We start from the raw sequence: 22,868 nt of genomic DNA, 5'->3' as shown, positions 1-22,868 counted from the left end.
TCCTGGTGTGCTACTTTTGAGAATGAGCCTTGGTGCTGAATTGATGATTGTGTTGATTAATTGCGTGGTTGGTTTCTGATTAAGATTTTCTTATAAGAAAAGAAAGGTTTTGGATTTCTGAAAGATTAAATATTGTTTCTTTGAAAAGGTTTTGAATGATTAGCTATTAGTTTTTAAAAGATTCATAAGGCAATGATAATCACTGAGTTTGAAAATAATTTTCTTATTAAATATCTTCTTATGACAATTCTGAAACTCCGTGGTAAGACCGTGTGGTTAAGTTCTCACCCCTACAACTTTACCTTTTTAGGAATTGGATAAAGGAGCATTATGAAGAGTTATACTGCGTTTTGGTTTATATGATATTGCACTAAATAGATAATTTTTCTTCCCTCGTCTTTGTTATTACAATTTTGTAAGAGGGATAGGAGTTGTATGTTTTATTTGTATATTACATTATAAGCTATTACGTAAGAAGTCTTGTATACGAATCTATGCCTTTTTTTTAAGATAAAGTATTTATTTCCGGTTTTCAAAGAAATCAGCGATACGGTGTCGAGTCAAAGGCTCCTATTTTAATATTAAGTATATAAAGTAGTCTTAATAGTTCTTGCTATCAGAGTGGCGCAGTCGGAAGCGTGACATTCTGGTAGTGAGGGTGTTACATAAACTCCGCGAGCTGCAGCTAGATCCCTATGATTATTATCTTTTTATATATCTATTCATATGTCTCGGTACTGTAGGTATACCTTGTGCTTTATTTAGTGTAGTTTCGTGTGAATGTTTTGTGTTTTTTAAACTCTGTTTTTGAGCTTAATTTTTTATCGGACTTTTATAATATATTATTTCTTTTTACATAATATATATAAACCTTAGAATTATCGTAACCTTTAATTAACCTTTGTTTTACGATATAAAATAAGGCTTAGGATAATTAGGGTGTTACAAAATCCATCATAAGTGTTCATGAACGGCAATAAAAGTAATTATTGTGTTGATAATAAGTATAAAAGTATAGCCCATTGCTTTTGTCTATATAGTATTTAATTACTAGATGTTTTGGAATAATAGTTAATCTTTTATACTAATTGTTTGAGTTTGAACATATTTAAGTTTTATTCTCTTCAATTTTTGCAGTCATTTCTTAAATTAATTCCTAATTTTCATTTTCTTAGTATAATTATCTAGTCAAATATTTATGTTTTATACTTATTATATTATTATATTCTGTTAAATTCTGATTAAATCTTTAAATTTTTAGCTCTATCAATTTAATTATTAAGTGTTTGTTTGGATACTATTAATATTTGTTTAGGTACTATTAAATTAATAAAAAATATTTTTTTAATGAAAAAGATATTTTTTTATTTTTTAGTGTGTTTGACAAATTTTTAATAGTAAAAGTAAAAACACTAGAAAAATTAAAAAAATATATCTTTTTTGAAAAGCTACAATTTATATCTTTTTTTAAAAGATATTTTTTCCTTAAAAAAAATTTTCACATAATAAATGAACAAAAATATACTTTTATCTTATTTTATCCAAATAGAATTGATAGATAAAAAATATTTTTACATGAGATATCCAAACATAAAATTACTTTTACTTTTGTAAAATATCTTTTAAAAAATATCATTTAAAAAAAGATTTTTTTTTTAAAATGGCACCCAATCAAACCCTTAAATTGATAAAAAAAAAGATATTTTTTAATGAAAAAAAGAAATTTTTTTAACATGTTTGATAAATTTTTAAGTGTTAAGTATGGTTTTGGTCTCAAAAGTTTTGCGCTAGAATCGAAACCGTCCCTCTTCTAATTTTCGATTTAGAATCGTCGTTAACGTTTTTTTTCGTATTAAAATCGTCCTTTTTATTAAAATTTTTAATTTAATTCCTAAACTACCCTATTCCTATTTTAATAATAAGTTATAAAAAAAAACGTGTGTTGGGGGGGAAAGAAAAGGGTATACGAAGGGGGAGGGGAGGGGAGGGGGACGGCGCCGGCGAAGCTTGGAGCTACCGTCACCATTGCCGAAAGAAAGGAGAGAAAGGGATACAGAGAAGCGGGGGGTGGGGAGAGAAAGAAAGGGAGGGAGAAACAGGGAGGAGGGGGAGAGAAGGGGTCCTCGCCGCCGCTGTCGTGCCCTCGCGCCTCGCCCTCCTCGTCGAGCCGTTTCCGCTCCTCTTCCTCACCCTCGTCATCGCCACCGTGACCTCCTCCTCATCGTCGGCTTCCGCTCCGCTACTCCTCGCCGCTACTCCTCGCCGCCTCTACTTCTTGCTTCGATCTCTGTTTCTGCTTCGTCTTTTGCTTCTTCTGCTTCTTGATTTGTTGAATCTGATTTGATTTGTTGAATCATTGTTGGTTTTGTTCTAGTTTTGATTTCTGAATTGCTGTTGATTGATTTCTGAATTGCTGTTAATGGAAGAAGTTGCTGTTGTTTGGTGTTTTTAGTGTTGGTGTTGGTTGGTGTTAGTGGTGGTGTTTGTGTTGGTGGTGGTGGTGGTTGTCTTGGTGTTGGTGTTGGTGTTGGTGGTGGTGATGGTGGTGGTGGTGCTGGTTGTGGCGATGGTGTTGGTGTTGGTGGTGGTGGTGGTGGAGGAGGAGGTAATTGTGTTGGTAGTGGTGAGGGTATTTTTGTCCAAAAAAAATTAAAAGGACAATTTTAATACGAAAAAAAAAGTTAAGGACGATTCTAAATTGAAAATTAGAAGAGAAACGGTTTCGATTCTGGCGCAATACTTTTAGGACCAAAACCATACTTAACCCAATTTTTAATAGTAAAAATAAAAGTACTAAAAAAATAAAAAATATCTTTTTTAAGAAGCTTCAATTTACATTGTTTTAAAAGATTTTTTTTAAAAAAAAATTATTTTTTACGTAATAAATAAATAAAAAAATACTTTTATATAATTATACCCAAACATAATTGGTAAATAAAAAAATATTTTTACATAAATTATTCAAACATAAAATTACTTTTACTTCTTTACAAAATCTTTTAAAAAAAATACTTAAAATTTTTTTTTTCTTAAAAATTCACCTAAACAAACCCTAATTCAACCTTACTTATAAATCACGTTGTTGCAGATATTTCCATATGTGAATAAAGAAGATGTATACAAATTCAATTAAATATGGTAGTAATAAAGTCCAACTTCCACCAGATAGATGAAGGCAAAGGTCTTTTGTCATGTACTTGGGATGCGTGGTGGTTGCTGCTGTTGGTACGTTCCATGCATTATAAGTTCTTCCTTTTATGAATTCATCTCTCATAAGTAATAAGTCTTGTATATCTGTCACGGTGCCATTTGTATTTGCATTGCTGTGATCTTCTTTGCCATGGATGCCACGTTCATTGCTATCTTCATACCACCTGTCTCATCCCTCTTTCTATTCTCATTATTATTATTACAGTAGTCAAAGATGCTTCATTTTTTCCCTCTACTTTTGTGAAATAAGTTATTCGAGTAAATGCTCTTTTTATCTCAAACATCAGGTTTTAATTTTGTCTGAAATATTTTTAAAAGTACTCAATGTCAAAACATTAGTTCAGTCGTTGATTGACCAGAGTATCACCACACACCTGAGTACGTTTGGAAAACTTTTATTATTATTGCTTAATTGTATTAAATAATTAAAGTTAACAATAGAAACTAAAACAGGGGCACTATGCTACTACTCTTGCTGTTCTATTTAAGACAGTTGAAAGTGTTGGTGCTCATAGAGTCAAGTAGAAGAGAAGTGTGCAAGGAGTGAAAGAAAAAAAAAATGAATAAACAAAACGCCAATAATGATGGCGTATTAGATGATCAATCATCAAATGTAGGTGCACCGCCAATATCTCTGGTTACACCACCACCTCCACTACAGCTTCAAAGAATGTCTTCCATTGAATCTGAACCAAAAACCCTCTTTCATGGAGAACTCAATATAGCAAGGGTCTCGTTCTCACTTCCTTATCATTCTATTATATAGTGTTTATATTCTTTTCTTTTTCTCATGTTCTATTCTATAGTAATTTATAGATATATGTTTACAAATGTTTTTCTCTTTTATTTTTTTATAATTTGTTATTATTATTATTTTTAAAATCTTTGTGCAGGAGGCAGCAATTGAAGTCCTCAACAGTCATCCAAGAGAACAAGCTCTGAAAATATTTTTGGCTGTAAAAAAATAACATATATGAGTATTTATTTCTCTTCTGTTTTAATTTTTTTGTAAATTATCTGGCACATATAAAAATAATTTATTCTTTTAAATTCAAAAGCTCTAGAAAGTATTATCAAATTTCTCACCTTTAATCATGTGCTGATTTTTATTTTAGAAATTTAAAAAAAATCTATTGCATGTTATTTTTATATTCCTAAATTAAAAATACTTGATAAAAAAATATTAAAAAAAGTCTAATTTTATTACTTTTGATCTTATTTAATATCTTCTACAATAAATAAATATTAAATAAGTTAAATTTATACGGTTAAATTGATTATTTTTTCTTCTTTCTAACATTATGATCTTTAAATAATGAATGAATGTTGGATTTATATGTGCAAATGAGCAAATTTATTATAAAATTTCTTAACTTTTTTTTTTCATCGTCATTAGGGTCTGCAGCCAGTTGAAATTGCAAAGGATGCAACTGAAGATAATATTGGATCTGACTTAGATGATGAAGAATAACAAAGTCTTAGATTGCAATAAAGAATTATTACAAGAATATGATATGATGTTGATGTTGTTTTATTGCATTAGTTGGCATAATTAAACTTTTTATATTACCATAATCTATCTTACTTTGTACTAGTATCTGTACTTAGATGAGCTTATTCTCATTCAAATCAATGGAATAAAATATTTTAAAGTTTTCTTCAACCAGTATTAAAGTGTCTATTGATGACAGGTACATAAATGATGGATGGAGTAACCAATTTGCTTTGTAGAATTTACATTTAATTCATAAGCAAAACTATTATCATTTCCAAGGGGTGAAAAACTTCATTAATTAAAGCAATTTTGAATTTAATAATCCAATATAAATATATATTCTTTGTATGACATAGATATAGATATAAACATAAAAAGGATATATGACTGTATAAAAAGACTATGTTATTTGAATTATAATTTATTGACGGTTGTTATTTGTTACTTATCTTATATCAGTTATATATATATAAAAGGTTGTTTTTCCACATTCTAAAAAAAAGGATACCATAAAATTTAATATATAATTGACAATGCCAATGTTTGTGAACATTATAAGCTATTGTTAATTTTATTTTGGTTCCCAAAATCATTTCCAATCAAATATTTTCATTTTTACGCACAAAAAAAAAGGAGACATTTTTTGGTACTCAATTTTTTCAATTGAAAATTAGGATTAATTTGTTACTAATTTTTTAAAAGTCAAACAAACAATAAATATATACAAAAATACATGTGAAATAAGGTTTAGCTGTTTGAAATAAATGTCTTATAAAAATACTATTAAATCACACAAATTATCATTAGAAAAAAAAAACTGTAACTAAGAATTAGAATAAAACAGAATATGCATACATACTTAAAAGATTCATTAAAATATATATGTCTTATTGTACATCAATAGATATATGTAATAATTGTTTTCTCAATTCTATGCAGAAAATAGGGAATAAATATACATAGACAAATGGTGGACTTACAAGAGTACAAAATAAACATGCATGTAGAAGGTGAGAAACATTGCCCACTGGTGACTGCTGTAATGCTCAAACAAGCTCATACAATTATAAAGCAAAGCAAGATAAATCAAGGGAGAGTTACTTCGTATGTACGTTTTTCTTTATGTTGTGTGCATTATCCAGCAGCACGTTAATTATACAGCCGTTAACAAATTTGTATGTATGTTATTTAATTACTTTGTATGTACGTTAACAACTGTGATGACTTCAATTTTTTTTGTATGTATTTGTATAAGTATCTTAAAACTAAAAATAACTCTTATTTATCATATTTATGGGTGATTAAAGATTTTTTTATCTATATTTTTTAGAAAAAAAAATACTTGTGCCAGAAAAAAAAATTATAAAATATTATGAAAAAATACTTTATGTTGGTCAATAAAATATATTTACCTCATTTTTTCTATAAAAATTTTATTTATATATAATATAATATAACATAATATAATATACATATGCAGAGTTTTTAAATTTTTTTATTTTTATCTCTTAAATAAAAGAATATGCTTTTAACATTGAATTAAAAATGATTAAAAAAATTGAAAAAGAATATTTGTTGTATAAGTTATTAATAAATAGGAGGTTGTCTTATTTTATATAGATATTGTATTTGTTTGGACATCATTAAATTGATAAAAAAAATTTCAATAAAAAGATCTTTTTTTTTATTTTCTAGTGTGTTTGGCAAATTTCTAATAATAAAAATAAAAGTATTAGAAAATAAAAAAATATTTTTTTTAAAAAGCTACAATTTATATTTTTTTAAAAGATTATTTTTTTAAAAAAAATACCTTTTACGTAATAAATAAACAAAAATATATTTTTATCTTATTTTATTCAAATATAATTGATATTACTTTTATTTTTTTTATAAAAAATCTTTTAAAAAATTATTAAAAAAATATTTTTTTTAAAATAGCGTCCAAACAAGCACGGTATTTATTTATTACACTTTACAAGGTGTTGCAAGTAAAACATTACCATGGCACCTTTAACTCGTGTACTCATGTGCATGGTGTGTGCTTTGCATATAGAAATTTCACTTCTTTTTATGGAGTGATTTAATTGCATAAAAAATTTTTAATTTTAAATTAATTATTTTTTGGAATTGAATTCGATCATCTAATCATTCAATTCTAAATTTTTAATATGATATTAGAATTTAGCTTGTGTGCTGTGAATTGAATTGCTGATAAAATTTTCGTCTTATTAGTTAATAAAAAATGCTACTTGTACAATAAAATTCAGCTTTTGATCAGTCTTTAATATTATTTAATTAATTTTTAATTAAAACATATTCCTAATTAATACACTACTTAAAGAAAGTCTCTTTTAAAAGTTCTACCTCATTTAAAAATGGGTATACTCCTTTGCACCAAAAAGCTAGCACAATATATGCATGGCTTTTATTTTCCATCCTAGCTTGTATGTATATATAGCACCATTGTTGAGAAGAAGCTTTTCACTCAAAATACTAGGCTTCATAATATTTTTGAAATAATTCAATGGCTCTAAGCAGGCGACCAGCAAGATTTACAAGAAGACCAGATTCCATGCAACACAAAACAATTAGTGAAGAACAGTTAGAGTCACTCAGGGTGAGGGTGTGTGAATATTGATGAGATAATGCAATTTTGATACCATATATTTCATTTCTTTTACTTTTAACATTTTTTATTTAATTAATTTATTCTTGTCTTTTCTCTTGTCTTACATTGTTGATATTATAATCTGTAGGCTGCTGCTGCTGGTATTTACACTGACAAGCAAAATCCCGAGGAGGACAAATATCCAGTAGGTGATTTGATAAATTTTAAATTATATTTTTTATTTTATCCTTTTTGTTTTATGTTGTTTGATTCTACAGGCAAAGGTTCATCAGGAGGTGATGGGTATTAAAATGGAAAGGGTCATAAAAAAAGAGCATGGTGATGACGATGTGAAGGTGGATAGAGAGGTGGCGCATGAGGATACAAAGGAAAAGGAATCACCAAAAAAGAACAACAATACGAAGAACACATCAATGTAAGTTCTTTTGTAGTGAAATATAGGATCCAAAAATTAAACTTGTATTTTAGTTAATCAAAAATTTAATTATAATTAATTAACTAAATTGGTTTATATTATAAAATTAGTTATTAATCGGTTATAAAATTTAAAAATTAATTTTTAATCGATTATAAAAATAAAAATCAATTTAAAAAAAATAACTAGCTTTTGTTAAAAAAAAAGTTGTTTTTTGAAAAAATAAAACCAGTTTTTGGATAAAAAATCGGTTTTTAGAAAAAAAACTGGTTTTTTAAAAAAACCATTTTTTAAAAAATTAAATTTTTAATCTAAAAAATTAAAATTAAAATTTGTTAAAAATTAATTTTGGTTTAGTTTCGGTTAATCAGTTAAAAATTAATTTTTTTTAATTTAATTTTGGTTAACCAATTTTAAAATATATGAACACAAATTTTAAAATTATTTTCTTAAATTAGTTAACTAAAATATGATTATAGTTTTTTAATCGGTTAACTATATTTTGATTTTTTAATGTACAGCCTTAGTGAAACACAGACATTTTGAGAGTCTAGAGCTTGGAAAATGAAACATTTATTTTAAAGAGAAGTAATGTTTGCCATTTTTTGTGTATGTTTTTATTTTTATGGTATAAAAAAAAATAGTTTCTCTAATTTTTTATTAATTATTTTTAATAAAAAATAAAAAGTGTAAAAGTGAATATAAGTATACAACATTCCTAATCCTTTACTCTGGGCTTTTTTTGGTCATATGTGTGATATGGAATGTTTTGCAAAATAGTATAGGCCTTTCAGAATATAGGTTTAGACTTTTAACATCTGGGTATTCAGGCCCATCCCATGTTAGTAGAACACCTATTTATTTTAGGTTTAATTAATTTTTGTCTGTTTAAAAATTTCTTATAAAAATTTATAATTAGATTTTTTATTATTTACTATTTTTCAGAAAAATACAATAATTTTAGAATATTTGTTTTTAGAATATTCTATATTTCATTGTACATAACAAATAAAAACAAAAATTTAAAGAGTTTGTATTTTTAACAGAAAATAATTAGAAATGATCTAATTAAAATATTTATCTAATACAGAGACTCGATTCTAAACTTTAAACTATAAAGATCTAATTAAAAATTTGAAAAAATTATAATTGAGTCTTTATTTTATCATTATAAGTTTTAGTGTGATTTCTATTCTAGTAGAGTAATAGTAAAATGCTTATTCTTCAATGTATTTAAATATTATTTATAATATTTCTTATCTTTAAGTAAAAGATAAAAAATAAAAATGAAAAACAAATCTTCCTAGCTTTTTTCCAAAACCCCATTAAATCCCCCATACATCACATGTATTATTTTGGTATCACATTCCTTGGAGTTAAATATAAATATAAAATTACTTAAACCAACTAATGACAAATTTTCATACTCTTTCTTTTATATCAGTGCTCAAGAAAAGTCATTATAATAGAAAATTCTTCCTGAGTGAGGAAGAAGCTACTAAGATCCATTGATATTGTTTTTCCATGCAGTACCATTGGCTCAAACAGCCAATGTCACAAGTAAGAAGAAGCAAATTACAAGCATTAATGGGGGGAGTGTAGAAAAGAAGAGCATTTGGCTATAGTATGAGTTGCATACAACATGGTGCAGCTACTACAAATGACAAAGTTGGTAGCAGTTTGATGTTGTTGGACAAATGTTTTTGAGACCCAAAACATGTGTCATCATGATTCATCATTATCCTTGTGTAGTTCCATTTGTGTTGTTGGATTGCTTCCCTTGTTGTTGTCCCATCTCCATGGATTCTTCCTCTGTTTGAGTTTGGTTCTTTGTAGCACCTTTCTTGTCATGGTATATGAAGTATAATATTAGTTGCATTGCCCCCAATGCAGAACCAACACCATTTGGTACCTGAAAATAAAAAATTACTATTTTAATTCTCAAAGACGATCAATCAGTTTGTTGACAAAATAGTCCCTCAATGGTTTAATAATTGAAATTCTCTTCCTAAATAGCAAACGAGAAATGTTCAAGAGTCAGCAAAATTTATTATTTTTTACTAATATTTTTGGAATTAAAATTGCATATAATTTAGAAAAGTGCTTACAGCAACAAAAGGGTCACGGCCTAGAAGACCAAAGATAAACCATGAAGTGCCACATAGAAACACAAACAGTGAGAGGAAGAAGGGCATGAACTCTGTACTCTTTGTTTTGATCACTAGCCTCTGCACATAAATCCATAATCAATAAATATACAAAAATATTATGTACGCACAAAAAATAAATCACTAAAAGTTAAACTAATTCTTAATATATATTTTGTATTTTAATGTGTATTTTTAATATTTTAATATAGCATGGTTTGTTTAATTTTGATGAATTCTATAAATCATAGGGCAAGATTAATTAATTGAATAAAAATATGAAATAAAATGGAAACAAGGTAAGCTTACCATAATTGAGAGTGGTGAACCGTACATGATTATGGAAAATATGGAGGCAGCTAAGCCACAGAAGAGTTTCCTGGAATTGCCATGAAGGGCAAAAAGGGAAATAAAAACTACAGCTGCGAACACAGTAAGAACAAAGGCGGAGAGACCAATAATCTTGGCCTTTTCCTTCTTCGGTGCCAAAATGATGAAGATCAAGACGTAAATGATTTCAATCACTGCTCCTGCACCATTCACAGTTGATACCAATATATTGTTGGGTGACACAAATGGCAACCCATACCTGTTTGTTTTTTTATTAAAAAAATAAAATCAGAAAGAAAAAAAGTTAACACTTTTGTACTTACTTTCATCTTAAAAAAAAAATAAAAATAAAATCAAGAAAAAACAAGTGTATAGTTTATCTTCAATATGATAAGGTATAATTTTGACAAAAATATAAATAGTAAGAAAGACATGCTTTTGTATAGTCTATGCTTAATCATTAAATTAAACTACACATCTAAGAAAGAAAGAAAACAAAAGAAACTAAGAAAGAAAAGAAAAGAAAGAAAGGTGACCAAGCAGAAAGAAGACAATTGAGGAGTGTCATAACGTAAGGAACGCCCGAGAATTTTTCAGTGGATTTGTTGCAAATAATCCTCTTGAATGTGATCCTACAAAAACAAATCCAGATTTATTACTATTAATCACTGACAAAAAAAAAGGAGAAAAGAAGAATGTGATGATCCATACACTGGAGACAAGAAGAGGAACAAAGCAGAAGCATTCCCTGGCACCAAAAGAAGAAGCAGAATGAGAAAAACAGAGGAAGAAACTAAACAATATGGAAAACAAAAAACAAAAGTATAACCCACCAAATATGCCAAACAAGAAATGTGCAATCTCCATTTTTCTTTGAATCTTTTTTCGTTTCTTTGTTGAAGCAATGTATGTAAGGTAGCTCAGAGAATGAATGGATTCAGTTTCTTGAGAAATGGAAACAGGCTAATCAATCAAGATGTGATACTAGTTTGATAGGGAGAAAAGAGTGAAGATTTGAAGATAGAGAGTGTGGTTTATTTATATAGAAAGAATTAAAAGAAGGTAAGATAATTAATTTCTTTTTTGGTGTCATGGTAAGGTAATTAATTAATTAATTAATTAAATGAGCTATTATGCACGGATGATACAAACATGGATATCAGACACGATACCAAACATGTAGATACACAAATTTTAAAATTTTATAAGATACAAAAATACGACATATATATAAAATATAAAATAATTTTTAATTATATAATGTATTTAAAATATTTTTTATTTTAATAAATGATAATATATATTATTTTTAAACTTATTTTAAAAATATATGTTAGGAATAATATTGAATACGCTGATACGTGCTGATATTTAAGAGTGTCAAAGTGTGTTTAAAAAAATTTATTTTTATATTTAGATATGATTAAACACAACAGATAATAATTATTAATAAATATCATGTTTAAAATGTATCTGATATACAGACACAACAACAAATATTCGTATTTCCTAGTAAATTAGTGACAGTAGTAGCAATTAGTAAATACGGTATTTGATGGGTTAAGGGTGTGACTTGTGACTTGTGAGCCCCATTTTGAGGAACATGTATGAGGTACGTATATGCGTATGTATATAGTTTGTTTGTTTGAGAGATGCGCCAAAATGAGAGGTTCAGAAATTCAGATGCCCATGCTAGGATATGTCATATTCATGGCTCACGGGACTATACCTTCTGCCACTATATTTAAGAGAGAAAATAAAAAAATAAATAAAAATTTAGGTTATGATTTTTATGCCATACTTTTGCTGTAAAAAAGGAAGGTATTTCTTTAATGGTGTTTACTGTTTAGTTTAATACATGAAATATGAAAGAGTAAAGTATTGTTTGTCCCAACGTTGGAGTAAATTCTATTTGTATCCCTAACGTTTAAATCATCTTATTTGTATTCTTAACGTTTGTAAAAGTGATTCAATGTTATTCTTGTTAATTACACATCATGAGGATTTTAGTTTAAGTTTTAAAAATCTCTTCTTGAAGTTAGAATACATAGAATCGATGATCTACTCCGAAAAATAGCTCATCAAATGTTGAAACTAATTCCTACAACATTTACATAATTCACTTTTCTAGGGACATAATTAAATCTAAACACAAATAGTGGGTATAATATTAAAATCGAACACATCCAAGTGAGACCTAATTGAGAATGAATACATCCAAGTGAGAATAATTAAAAAATATAATATGATTTGTTAGTATAATTGATAGTAGGATAGCATTGAATCACTTTTATAAACGTTAAAGATACAAATAGGACGATTTAAACGTTAGGGACACAAATAGAACTTACCCCAAATATTGGAAACAAAAACGATACTTTACTAATTAAATATGTAGGTGTTCTTATCTTGTTGAAAATTTGTGTCTCTTCTTTTTTTTTTTGGCCTAATTAAATCTTGATTTCTATCAAATGTTCAATTTTTTATTTTGATTTAATAAAATTTAAAATATTTCTATTTTAATCTTTGTTAGTTTGTTCTGCTAATACTAGCATTGTAAATTAAATATTGATGTAACGCATCTTACTATGTTAGTATTTAATTTATAATGTCAACTATAATAACTAAGAAATTAAAATAAAAATCTTTTAAAGTTTACAAAACAAAATTTTATAAAAATCAAACCCCAAAATGAATCTTTTATTGAAATAAAAAAATTATTTAAACTATTCTTTTAAAGAAAAATTAGGGACTAACATTTACCTACTAATATATGTCTAACTAGATATTAGTATAATTAAAAATAGTTTATATTAAAAAAAGTCGTAAGACTAAAATTTTTTAATTACGGACGTACAATCTAACACTATTGACTTTGTGTGTATTTTTTTTCTGTATGAAAATACATAATTGGTAGGTCCGATTGTTTTGTAAAAAAATTTTTAAAACATTTTTAATTTGAAATCGGATGATTTGTTTTGCTTCTTGTGATTTTTTTATTTTTACTTTCAAAAATTTGAAGGGTTCGATTTTTATGCTTTAAATCAAATAGTATCATATTTGAAATTAACATTATTACAATTTATGATTATCAAAAATATAATTTTCATTTCAATATAAAAAATAATTTGCAGAAATCATAACGTGCAAATAAAATTGAAATGTAAAGAAAGAGATCAATGAAAAAAGAAAAAAGAAAAAAAAAATTTATACAGCAAGTTGTGGCTAATTTTTTTGGTTATGGAGGAGGGATAGGTGTTGTGCCGGATTATGGAATGAGGGGGTGTTACACCGAAATATGGGACAGTTTTTGGCTCAGTTTTGGTAGGAAGAAATCGGATCCTTCGAGTTCTTTGTTTTGAAAATTTTGTAAGCAAATTGGAGGGTCAATTTTGCGTGTAGTATACGAAATTCATCTAGAACAAATCGGACCGTGTGACATGTCCTCACCAAAACAGATGATCCGTTTTCTTTGTTGTTTTTTTTTTTTATTTTGTTATACTAGTCTTTGGGTCCGATTTGTGCTTATGAGAAAATTTTTTTTAATTTACAGAAAATCGGAGGGTCCAAGTTCCATCAGCAACTCGTAGAGTTCGATTACTGTGTCTCTCTGACACCACAGCCCGATAAAACTCCCCTCCTCTCCATATCCGCGCGTCTTACACTAACGTTGTTTCCATAATAAAATTAATTTGCTGGCAAGTTGTGCAGGTTTCCAAATGTACCTAAAAAGGCGTTCTTAAATTTGTGTGTTGATGGAAGAATATACAATTATCAGAAGATTTCAGCATCAAGCTGGGCATGTGTCGTTTGTTTGTTGATATATTTATAAAGCAGACACCACATGCAGCAAGTCAATCAAATTAAAGGAGGTGAGATAGATATATATCCGTTCTTATTAATTATTAGGTCAGTTTATAATGATGAATATAATGAATGAACTGTTGTACTTTCACTACTTTGTAACTTGCTTTATATCATGTTTTATGTTATGGGGTCCAATAACCAAATTAAACTCAACAACAAGAAGTAAGCTAGTATGTGCCTAGTTGTGGCTTGTTGTCCCCAATGCATTGTCTATAGATTTTCACGACCTTTGGTGGATAAATCCGGACATTCTCACATATCACATTGTTCCAATTTATAATCTAGTCTAGATTATTTTTTTTAATTAAAATTAGGGGTGAGATTCTATCTCAAAATTTCTATTTAAGAAAAAAGAGATTATGTTATTTGAACTATATTCCGTTGGTAATAATCTAGATTAAATTATAAACTAAAACATAATTATTTTGATTTATTTTATAATTATAATTTTAATATATTAATAATATAAAATATAAAATATTTTATATAATTATTTAATTATATTTATAGTTTTAAGAATTATTTATGTAGTTAATAATAAAAATAATTATTTTTATTAATATGACATTATGTAATTAGATATTTGTATAAAATTATTTTATTAATATAAAAATGTTTCCTCCTAGTTAAATATCCAATTACACATTTCTGAGGCTATTCAGATTTTAGAGACTCACTCCTTTTTTAATTTTATTATTTGTAATGTATTTTTTAGTTATAAAAAGTATTTAAAATAATTTTTTATAATTAATAATATATTTTATTTTTAAAATTATTTTAAGAATATATATTAATAATAAGGTTTAACACGTTAGTATGTGATGATATTTAAGTGTGTCTAAATATTATTTTAAAAAAATTATTTTTATTAATACACAGTGAGAACACAGAAAATATGTATATCGAACGAATGTCGATAAATATTATATCCAAAACGTATTCAATAACAAATATCAAATAAAAAAGTATCCGTATTTCGTAAAATGTATTAATATTAAAATTTTACTTTTGACCGAAATATGAATGTTAAATATTTAATATTTGTCTTATTGATGATTTAATACTAATTAATAATTTTGATTTTTTTATTGAAAGTACTGATCCTTAATATTTCCCTTAACAAAAACTATTGTCTTGTTTAATATAAATCTACTACCATATCCCGAATCATTTTCTTAATTTTTACCTTAATATAAAATGTTAAAAACCAATAACTATTAGATAGAGAATATGATTAAGAAAATAATTAGGTAATAGTGAATTTCACGTATAAAATATTTAAGATAGAAGTTAGAATCCTATATTAACATTAAGATAGTAATTGCTCTCTTTAATATTAATTTATTTAATATTTAACATATTATATATTCAAAATAATTATTATTAAGTATTTAATTAAAAATAGTTACTTTTAACTCTGAATACATATCTAATTTTTTTAGTGGTTCTTTTTTCTCTATACATTAACAACATATAAATGAATTTAGGGTGTCAGTTAATAAAAATGTAAGTACCAAATTAGATAAAAAAAAAAAAACGTTATAAACAATTGTTTTATTTATGTTTCATGCATAGAAATTAAATTCAAGATTTATATTATAATTAATTTTATTTAATATATAATTCATCAATAAATGTTAAATAATGAAAGAGTAGGATACACCAATAAGCACATCCTTTAATTTCCCTAGTAACAATAAAAAATGAGGTAGTGTAATTTTTAAGGGGAAGATTTATATACAATTATCTTTTTGTGAAGTTAATATTTGAGAATCATTAAATGATTTGATACTATTTATCGATTCTTAAAATATTAATTTCAGTTTTCATTAATTTTTAAACTAATAGGAAGTAATAATAAAATGGCATTATTTCATAACGTATACCTTTCTAAGTGAGCTTATTATATTTTACTAAGTATTTTTATAATCAATTATTGATTTTTATTTCCCAGTAATACTCATACAAATTAAATGGTTAATGCAATCGATATTAGGATGATTTGCATTAATTAATCTCATTTATTTTAATTTCCTCTGGTAACGAGTAAAAAGTTTTCACCATGGCAGAGATGTAGTGCTTTCTGACCTGCTATAACAGCTCTATTTCCATTTATGATGCAACACTTCATTATGTTGCTTCTGACTTTCCTTCAATTGGACCAATAATATACAATCTACCTTTATTATAATGTATCCGTATATATATACTATACATGTATTATGTAACTAATCACGTTATTCACCAAAATTGAATATGGAACAAAGATTCTATTAAGAGTGTTGATGAGACGAGTGAAATCAGGTCTGATATGATTTAGATTTGGTCCGAAATATAGACCGGGTCTATTTGTTAGATTCGAATTTGGTCCTAGATTCAATGAAATCTAAGTACTTTCGGATCACGATTATATCGAGTAAAAATTGGATAAAAACTGAGCCGTTAACATTATATTATTTTGATATCTTCTTGTAAGTTAGCATGTAAAAATATTCAAATTTTTAAGATTCCAATTATTATTTGACATGATAAAATTCACTTAGAAAAATATAACAAGAACTAACTATTTTTTAAAATAAAGCATAATCACAATCAATACTAATATTGTCTAATAACACCAAATATTTAAATCAATACAAAAAGCACAATATTATGCATTAGTCTAAAATCTTATGCATTTTTTTTTTGTGACTAAATCTTATGCATTTTAAACATAAAATATTAACTTATAGTCTTATAATGACTAATAACACAAAATATTAAGGTTTACAATACTTAAATTCCACATAAGAATAGCCATCACCTATCACTAATAACACAAAATATTAATTGTGTATGATAACCTGGCCACTGGGCCGAGTTCGGGTGGCCCGGACTATGGCTCGGATTCGACCCGAAATAATTATCAAATTTATTTTTGAGACCTTTACCCAATTCTAAATCCAGTAAAATCACATCAAATTAGCTTCTAAAATATTCGGAGTTGGATCAAATTTTCAGCCCGGACCGAATCATGCACATCCCTAGATTCTATGATATTTTTCTAACATATTTAATTTTAAAAAAAGAATTATTCAATTCACGCACGTAATTATTTCAACAGTGAGTACCAGCAATTGAATTGACAGTTGCACACATGAATTTGATCTTTTGTGAAAGATATTCGAGTATAAGTCATACTTTAACTAGCTGGAAAACCCAGATACTTCTAATATTATCCAGATAGATTCATTCATAAAATTGCATGTAACATCATAATAAATCATATCTTATCTGGGGCCATATTAAGTACCTTTTTTTATTAGGAAGGCGCATGCATTTATTTGCATTATACTGCTTGATGTGGAAATGTCTCTTCTACATTTTTTAATACTGTATTTTTTAAAACAGCTTCTTACATTATTACCACTACAAAAGAGGCACTAAATTACAATGTTTTTTTTTTTTTTTGAAATTTGCGGCGGTTTTGGACCCCACAAATAATGTTATATCAGTTTAAAAAAAATGACGCGATTAAGTGTCTTGTTATTTAATTGCAATGATTTTTTAAAAACCGCCGTTATCTAGAATATATTGCTTAGTTTATTACTTTTGCAATTAACGGCAGTTTTTCAACTTGTGGCAATTTAAAACCTTTGTAATTTGACAAGCTAAAATTTTTTAAAAAATTGCGAGAGTTGGAACCTCCACAAATTAGTGACCCAATATTAAAAAAAGAAAAAAAATCAATTGTTCTTAAATTTATAAATTGTGAGTCTTCATTCGTATTTAATTCAATTACCGTTGACAGAGTATTGACATAGAGTTATTAATTACAATATCAATATAATATTTTTAACAATAACAATATAATTAAGACTTTAATATAATTAAATAAATATTTTTAATTAATTTATTAGACTTATTTTACTATTTAATTTATATACCAATATAAAATTAATTAATCAAAATGAGTCCAATTAAAATTTTATATTATGCTGCGGTGTTAAATTTATAAATTTATAAGATTTAACTTAGAAGAACACTTTTCAACTTGGGTTCAAGTAAATCATTAAGTTGTTTAGTAGTAGGAGGGTTTTGATGCATCGGAAAACAAAGTTTATCATGATCGTCTCATGTGCAATGAGTATCATAATTAGATAAAAAATAAAACAAAATAGCCTTCTTTATCATGCATGGGGCCTTTGTTCAAATGGAAAAACCTAACTTAATTATTGAACCATGGAATTGGAGGGTAATATCAAAAATATAATAAAAGAAAAAGTCTAGGGGTCAGCAACTTTGTTAAATTCTGGCCAGTATGTAATCAGCAAAAAAAAAATGAACTATTAGATGAAATTTCACACTAATCTCACACCATTAAAATCATCATTGATGACTATTTGATAGCTACAAATCACAAAAATTGCTGGTCCCTAGTATTCCTCTAAATAATATTCTTCCCTACTTGATAAGAGGGTCTTCCCTAATTGTGGCTCTTAAGTGCAATTCTGTCTTTATGGGCTATCATCTCCTAATTTTGGTCACATACATATATATGCCGCTGATGTAATACGACATATACGATGAAAGTAGTTATATTATAATTTAACAATCAACTTTATTAGGTAATTAATTAGGGATGCATCTAATTAGTTAAAAGAATCCATTAAAAAATAGCTTTTTTTTAGACGGATGTGAATTTAAATTATCATCAGAAAAATTTAAAATTAACTAAAAAAAATATCTAAAATAAAAAAAAAAACATCTGATATTACATGAAAATAGACGTCTACAATTATTGTAAAACGAATATTCAAAACCTAATAAAAAAAAGCATAACAAAAAATAAAAAAACTTAACAAAAAAGAGATACGCAAGATCATTTAAAAAAAATAAAAACCTAACAAAATAACACATCCAACAATACTAAAAAAAGAACATCCAAAAACTAAAAAAAAAACATCTAAAACTATTTAAAAAATCATCTAAAATCTAAAAAGAATAATCATCCAAATATAAGAAAAAGAAACGTTTAAAACATATAAAAATCATAAAAAACCTAAGAGAAATAAATATCCAAAATTAGTCAAAATAATCATCCAAAATTGAAGAAAAAGAAGAAGGTATCGCGACTGGTGCGTGAAGCTGTGGTGGGCACGACGCGCGACAGAGTGATTCACGGGGGATAGGCGACCTGGCACGCAACGGACGGTGATGGGGCGGCACGGCGCTACAGTGCAAATTTGACCAAGAGAAAGAGGAGGAAGAAGAAGATGATGATGAAGAAGAGGCAAAAGACGTGTGAAAACGTGTACATACAAATATTGGGAGAGTGCTTTTTTTTTTTAAATTTAAAAAGTTGGCTCAAATTAACTATATCTTTAGTTAGTTATCTATATTTTTTCTTTAATATATATAGAAATATTGTCTTTAATGACCTAAATTATAGACCAATTCGATATCTCATTTATAAATTCTAACCTCTTCTTTTTTTTAATTTAAATTTACAATTTAAGATAAAAAATTTATAATTTAAAATAAATAAAATAATTTTAAAATATTTGACTGATTTAATGTTTTTTAATAAAATGAAAAAGTGATGTTTTTAGTATTGTTTACATTACAATATGGAAATTTTGAATATGAAATTGAAATAAAGTGAATCAATTCATAGGATGACGCGTAAGAGTGGTGCTTGGATGCTCTGGCATGAGAGTTGTACAAATTAAACTAGTTGCTAGATTTAATCAATAATAATAATAACAATAATGTTAGTGAAAGAATAATGACAATAGATAATGATCAATTTTATCATTGAAGATTCGGTCATTAATATTGAATTAAAGCAATATTAGGATAGCGTGTTGAACTTTTACCAACATGAAGGATTACATTTATAAAGTTTAGCGTAACTTCCATTTAAAAGTTACTTGGTGCATTGGATTTCTTAAGAAAAGCAGTATCAATAAAGAACATATAAAAATTATTGGGTTAGTCTAGTAGTTAGTTTATTAACGTGGAGATTTTAAATTTTGTATGCAGTAATTCATTGATCAATAACAAATTCTTAAATAAAACTTAGTGCTGCAATGGATTAATTTTTAACCTATTAGATTGAAGAATACCGTAAGAAACTAAAAAAAAATAAAGAACACATATAATAATAGGATATCACAACTAAATCGACACAAAATTGTAATTATTTATTTGGTGAATTCTACTCTATCTTTTCGAAAATAAAGAGTAAATTACTTCTGTAAATATACAGTGATTATTAATAAAGTATTTTTCTATCAGAACTTCAAGATCGACGTTATCTTATTTTTTCTTTTCAATTGACACTATGTTTCTCTTGAAACTTGATAACAGTGTCATTTTTATTATCTCCACTAAATATACCTCTTCTTCTCCAATTTTAAAATTATAATTTCTCTCAAATTTAATCACTATTTTTAATCAATTAGATTAGAATTTTGAATTTGTTTTTATGCTTTTAATCTCCAATTTCAACCAGCAAATTTATATATTTTTAGTTCTTTGCTTTCTAAAATTTTCTTTTTATTAGTATTTTTTTAAAATTCAGCCGGATTAACAACAGTACTCCTTTTTAGTTAATCAATCCAAGGGAAGGATTTATTCACAAGGGAGTGGGGGCAAATGTCCCCAATAAAATTTTAAATTTTTTAAAATAATTCTTAGTAAAAAAGTTTTTTTTCTCCCACTATATTATTAATATTGACTCTATTATATTAAATTATTATAAAAATTATTTTATTAAATTTAATTCTACTAATATATAAATTTATTGTGTTAATTAATCCCAAATTAAAAAAAGTTATCTTATTAAACTTATTTTAATATTAAATTTTAAAAAGAAAATTAATAAAAATATAAAAAATTAGAAATAAAAATAAATGATAGCTTTACAATTATTCATTTATTCTAATTATCCCAACTCTTTAAGTCCCTAACTTTTAACTGATGTTCTATCTTATCCATTAAATTTTTTTTTATTTAACTTTTGATACTTAATAGTCAACTTGAGAACTTCATATTAAATGTGCATTTTGATTATCAATTTTTAAATTTAAAAAAAAAATTAGTGTTTATTTTTCAAAAATTAGTTGAGACTCAAAAAAATATTATTTATTTATTAGTTTTTTTTTAAGTTAATTTTAGTTTTGTTCGTAATAAGTGCATCAGTTGAACTATCTCTACTATAAACATCATAAAAAGTTGACTTTATAATTATATGAGAGATAAATTTTTAAATGAATATTTAGTAACATATATGAAAAAAAGATATTTGATTGTAATGACAATAAAAAAATTATTTAATTTTTGAAAATATAAAATTCAAAAGAATAAATTTTAAATTATTTGTTATTATTTTAAATTATAGTTAAATATGATTTTGGTCTTTAATGTATAGGTCGAAATTTTTTTTGTCTTCAATATTTTTTTCATACAAAATAGTCCTTAAAATTTAACTTAATTTTAAAATTGTCCCTAAAATTTGACTTAATTTTAAAATTTTAGTATATATTTTATATTAATAATTGATTTTAATATACGCTTATCATCCTAATAGACTAATTGATAACTCTTAATGGCCGATTTTTCTTAACATTAGTTTGAATATAGTAATTTGTAGCATATCTCTGTATTGAGTGAGGCTATTATTTTGACGAACAAAAGCCTCAAGGAATATCAATTAATATATATAAATATATTTGGACTAATTAAAATATAAGATACTCTATACGTTAATGACATATGTATGTATTTGTTCTGGATGGATTAATATAAGATCAAACTAAAAAACGTTTAAAAATTAACAATCAACATATAACAGATCTTTAAATAAATAAATAATGAATAATATTATATGATAAAATTCGAATAAATTTTTTATATCCGTTGTTAAGCACTATAAATATTATATTTTTTTTGTTTTAATATTTTTAAAAATAATTTTACCATACTAACTACTCGTATCATTCTAATTCACTTCATTCATCTCACATTTATTGTCGTGCACTTATATTTATATAATCCCTTTCACCTAATAATTGTTTATTACAGTTACACTTTTTCATATATTTTTTTGCCTTAAAATTTTTAGTATTCTTATACTTTATCCTAATATTTTGTACCAAATACTTTATTTCATGAGTTTTATTTCTTAAGTTCTATTCCTTCTAAGATTACTTTCCTCTCTATTTAGCTATTTTATTATACTCTTTTGTCAGTAAATATCACAATGTCCTCCTTTTTGACATGTAATTCCTATAAAAATTAAAACACTAATTCTATACTTATAATAATAGCTTCACCATTAGATTTTTCAATAACATTCTCTCCCATAAAATACTTTATCATACCATCAAAATCCTTAAGGTAACCAACAACAAAATTATTAAGGGTAAGAATATATATTTACATACCCACCAAAACCATACCCCATTAATTTCCTCCATATTTGCTAACCTGAATTCATTATATTTTTTCTTTTTTATTACACTCCATTGATTTACAAGTGCATTAACATGCTGCCAACTGTTATTGATATCAGACACTTTATTTTCATTCTACTGTGCCAGATAATTCAAATAATAGTAAAGAATAATTTATGTCACTTATTTTTATATAACCCCTTAACATCTTGTTGCATCTAATTCTCAAACCAAATTTTAATAGAAAAAGTCTAGGGCCAGCAATTTTTATGTTTTTTGTTCAGTACTTAACCATCAAAATAAAAGTGAGTGATCTCTCACTATTAAATGTAATCTT

General features: G+C 26.0%; 3 protein-coding genes across 3 annotated transcripts; 2 read left to right on the top strand and 1 right to left on the bottom strand.

The window, feature by feature from the left end:
• The first annotated feature begins 3,453 nt into the window (after nucleotides 1-3,453).
• Nucleotides 3,454-4,876, top strand: LOC112765257 (uncharacterized). The gene is made up of 3 exons (XM_025811173.3): nucleotides 3,454-3,940; nucleotides 4,104-4,166; nucleotides 4,607-4,876. Exons 1-3 carry the CDS (start codon nucleotides 3,770-3,772, stop codon nucleotides 4,679-4,681), a joined length of 309 nt encoding a protein of 102 aa, XP_025666958.1. The 5' UTR covers nucleotides 3,454-3,769; the 3' UTR covers nucleotides 4,682-4,876.
• A 2,257-nt stretch (nucleotides 4,877-7,133) lies between these two features.
• On the top strand, nucleotides 7,134-7,753 carry LOC112763832 (uncharacterized). The gene is made up of 3 exons (XM_072222022.1): nucleotides 7,134-7,322; nucleotides 7,462-7,518; nucleotides 7,592-7,753. The coding sequence occupies exons 1-3, from the start codon at nucleotides 7,230-7,232 to the stop codon at nucleotides 7,751-7,753; spliced, it is 312 nt and encodes a 103-aa protein (XP_072078123.1). The 5' UTR covers nucleotides 7,134-7,229.
• A 1,456-nt stretch (nucleotides 7,754-9,209) lies between these two features.
• On the bottom strand, nucleotides 9,210-11,288 carry LOC112765256 (bidirectional sugar transporter SWEET1). Its single transcript, XM_025811172.3, has 6 exons — nucleotides 11,060-11,288; nucleotides 10,938-10,974; nucleotides 10,763-10,858; nucleotides 10,206-10,485; nucleotides 9,858-9,977; nucleotides 9,210-9,661 (listed from the first exon to the last, which is right to left on the bottom strand). The coding sequence occupies exons 1-6, from the start codon at nucleotides 11,091-11,093 to the stop codon at nucleotides 9,488-9,490; spliced, it is 741 nt and encodes a 246-aa protein (XP_025666957.1). The 5' UTR covers nucleotides 11,094-11,288; the 3' UTR covers nucleotides 9,210-9,487.
• Between the last annotated feature and the right edge of the window lie 11,580 nt (nucleotides 11,289-22,868).

Source organism: Arachis hypogaea, chromosome 17 (assembly GCF_003086295.3).
Source record: "Arachis hypogaea cultivar Tifrunner chromosome 17, arahy.Tifrunner.gnm2.J5K5, whole genome shotgun sequence".
Classification (NCBI taxonomy): domain Eukaryota; kingdom Viridiplantae; phylum Streptophyta; class Magnoliopsida; order Fabales; family Fabaceae; genus Arachis; species Arachis hypogaea.
The sequence above is the reverse complement of the archived record's forward strand: the minus strand, read 5'-3'. Positions and strand labels throughout refer to the sequence as shown.

Coding starts and splice junctions, on each gene's coding strand:
- LOC112765256 (XM_025811172.3), bottom strand. CDS start 11,093: ATGGAGATTGCACATTTCTTGTTTGGCATATTTG. Junction 10,975..11,059: donor TTTCTTGTTTGGCATATTTG/GTGGGTTATACT, acceptor TTTTGGTGCCAG/GGAATGCTTCTGCTTTGTTC. Junction 9,978..10,205: donor GTTCACCACTCTCAATTATG/GTAAGCTTACCT, acceptor ATTTATGTGCAG/AGGCTAGTGATCAAAACAAA.
- LOC112763832 (XM_072222022.1), top strand. CDS start 7,230: ATGGCTCTAAGCAGGCGACCAGCAAGATTTACAAGAAGACCAGATTCC. Junction 7,323..7,461: donor AACAGTTAGAGTCACTCAGG/GTGAGGGTGTGT, acceptor TATAATCTGTAG/GCTGCTGCTGCTGGTATTTA. Junction 7,519..7,591: donor CCGAGGAGGACAAATATCCA/GTAGGTGATTTG, acceptor TTGATTCTACAG/GCAAAGGTTCATCAGGAGGT.
- LOC112765257 (XM_025811173.3), top strand. CDS start 3,770: ATGAATAAACAAAACGCCAATAATGATGGCGTATTAGATGATCAATCA. Junction 3,941..4,103: donor GAGAACTCAATATAGCAAGG/GTCTCGTTCTCA, acceptor ATCTTTGTGCAG/GAGGCAGCAATTGAAGTCCT. Junction 4,167..4,606: donor CTCTGAAAATATTTTTGGCT/GTAAAAAAATAA, acceptor CATCGTCATTAG/GGTCTGCAGCCAGTTGAAAT.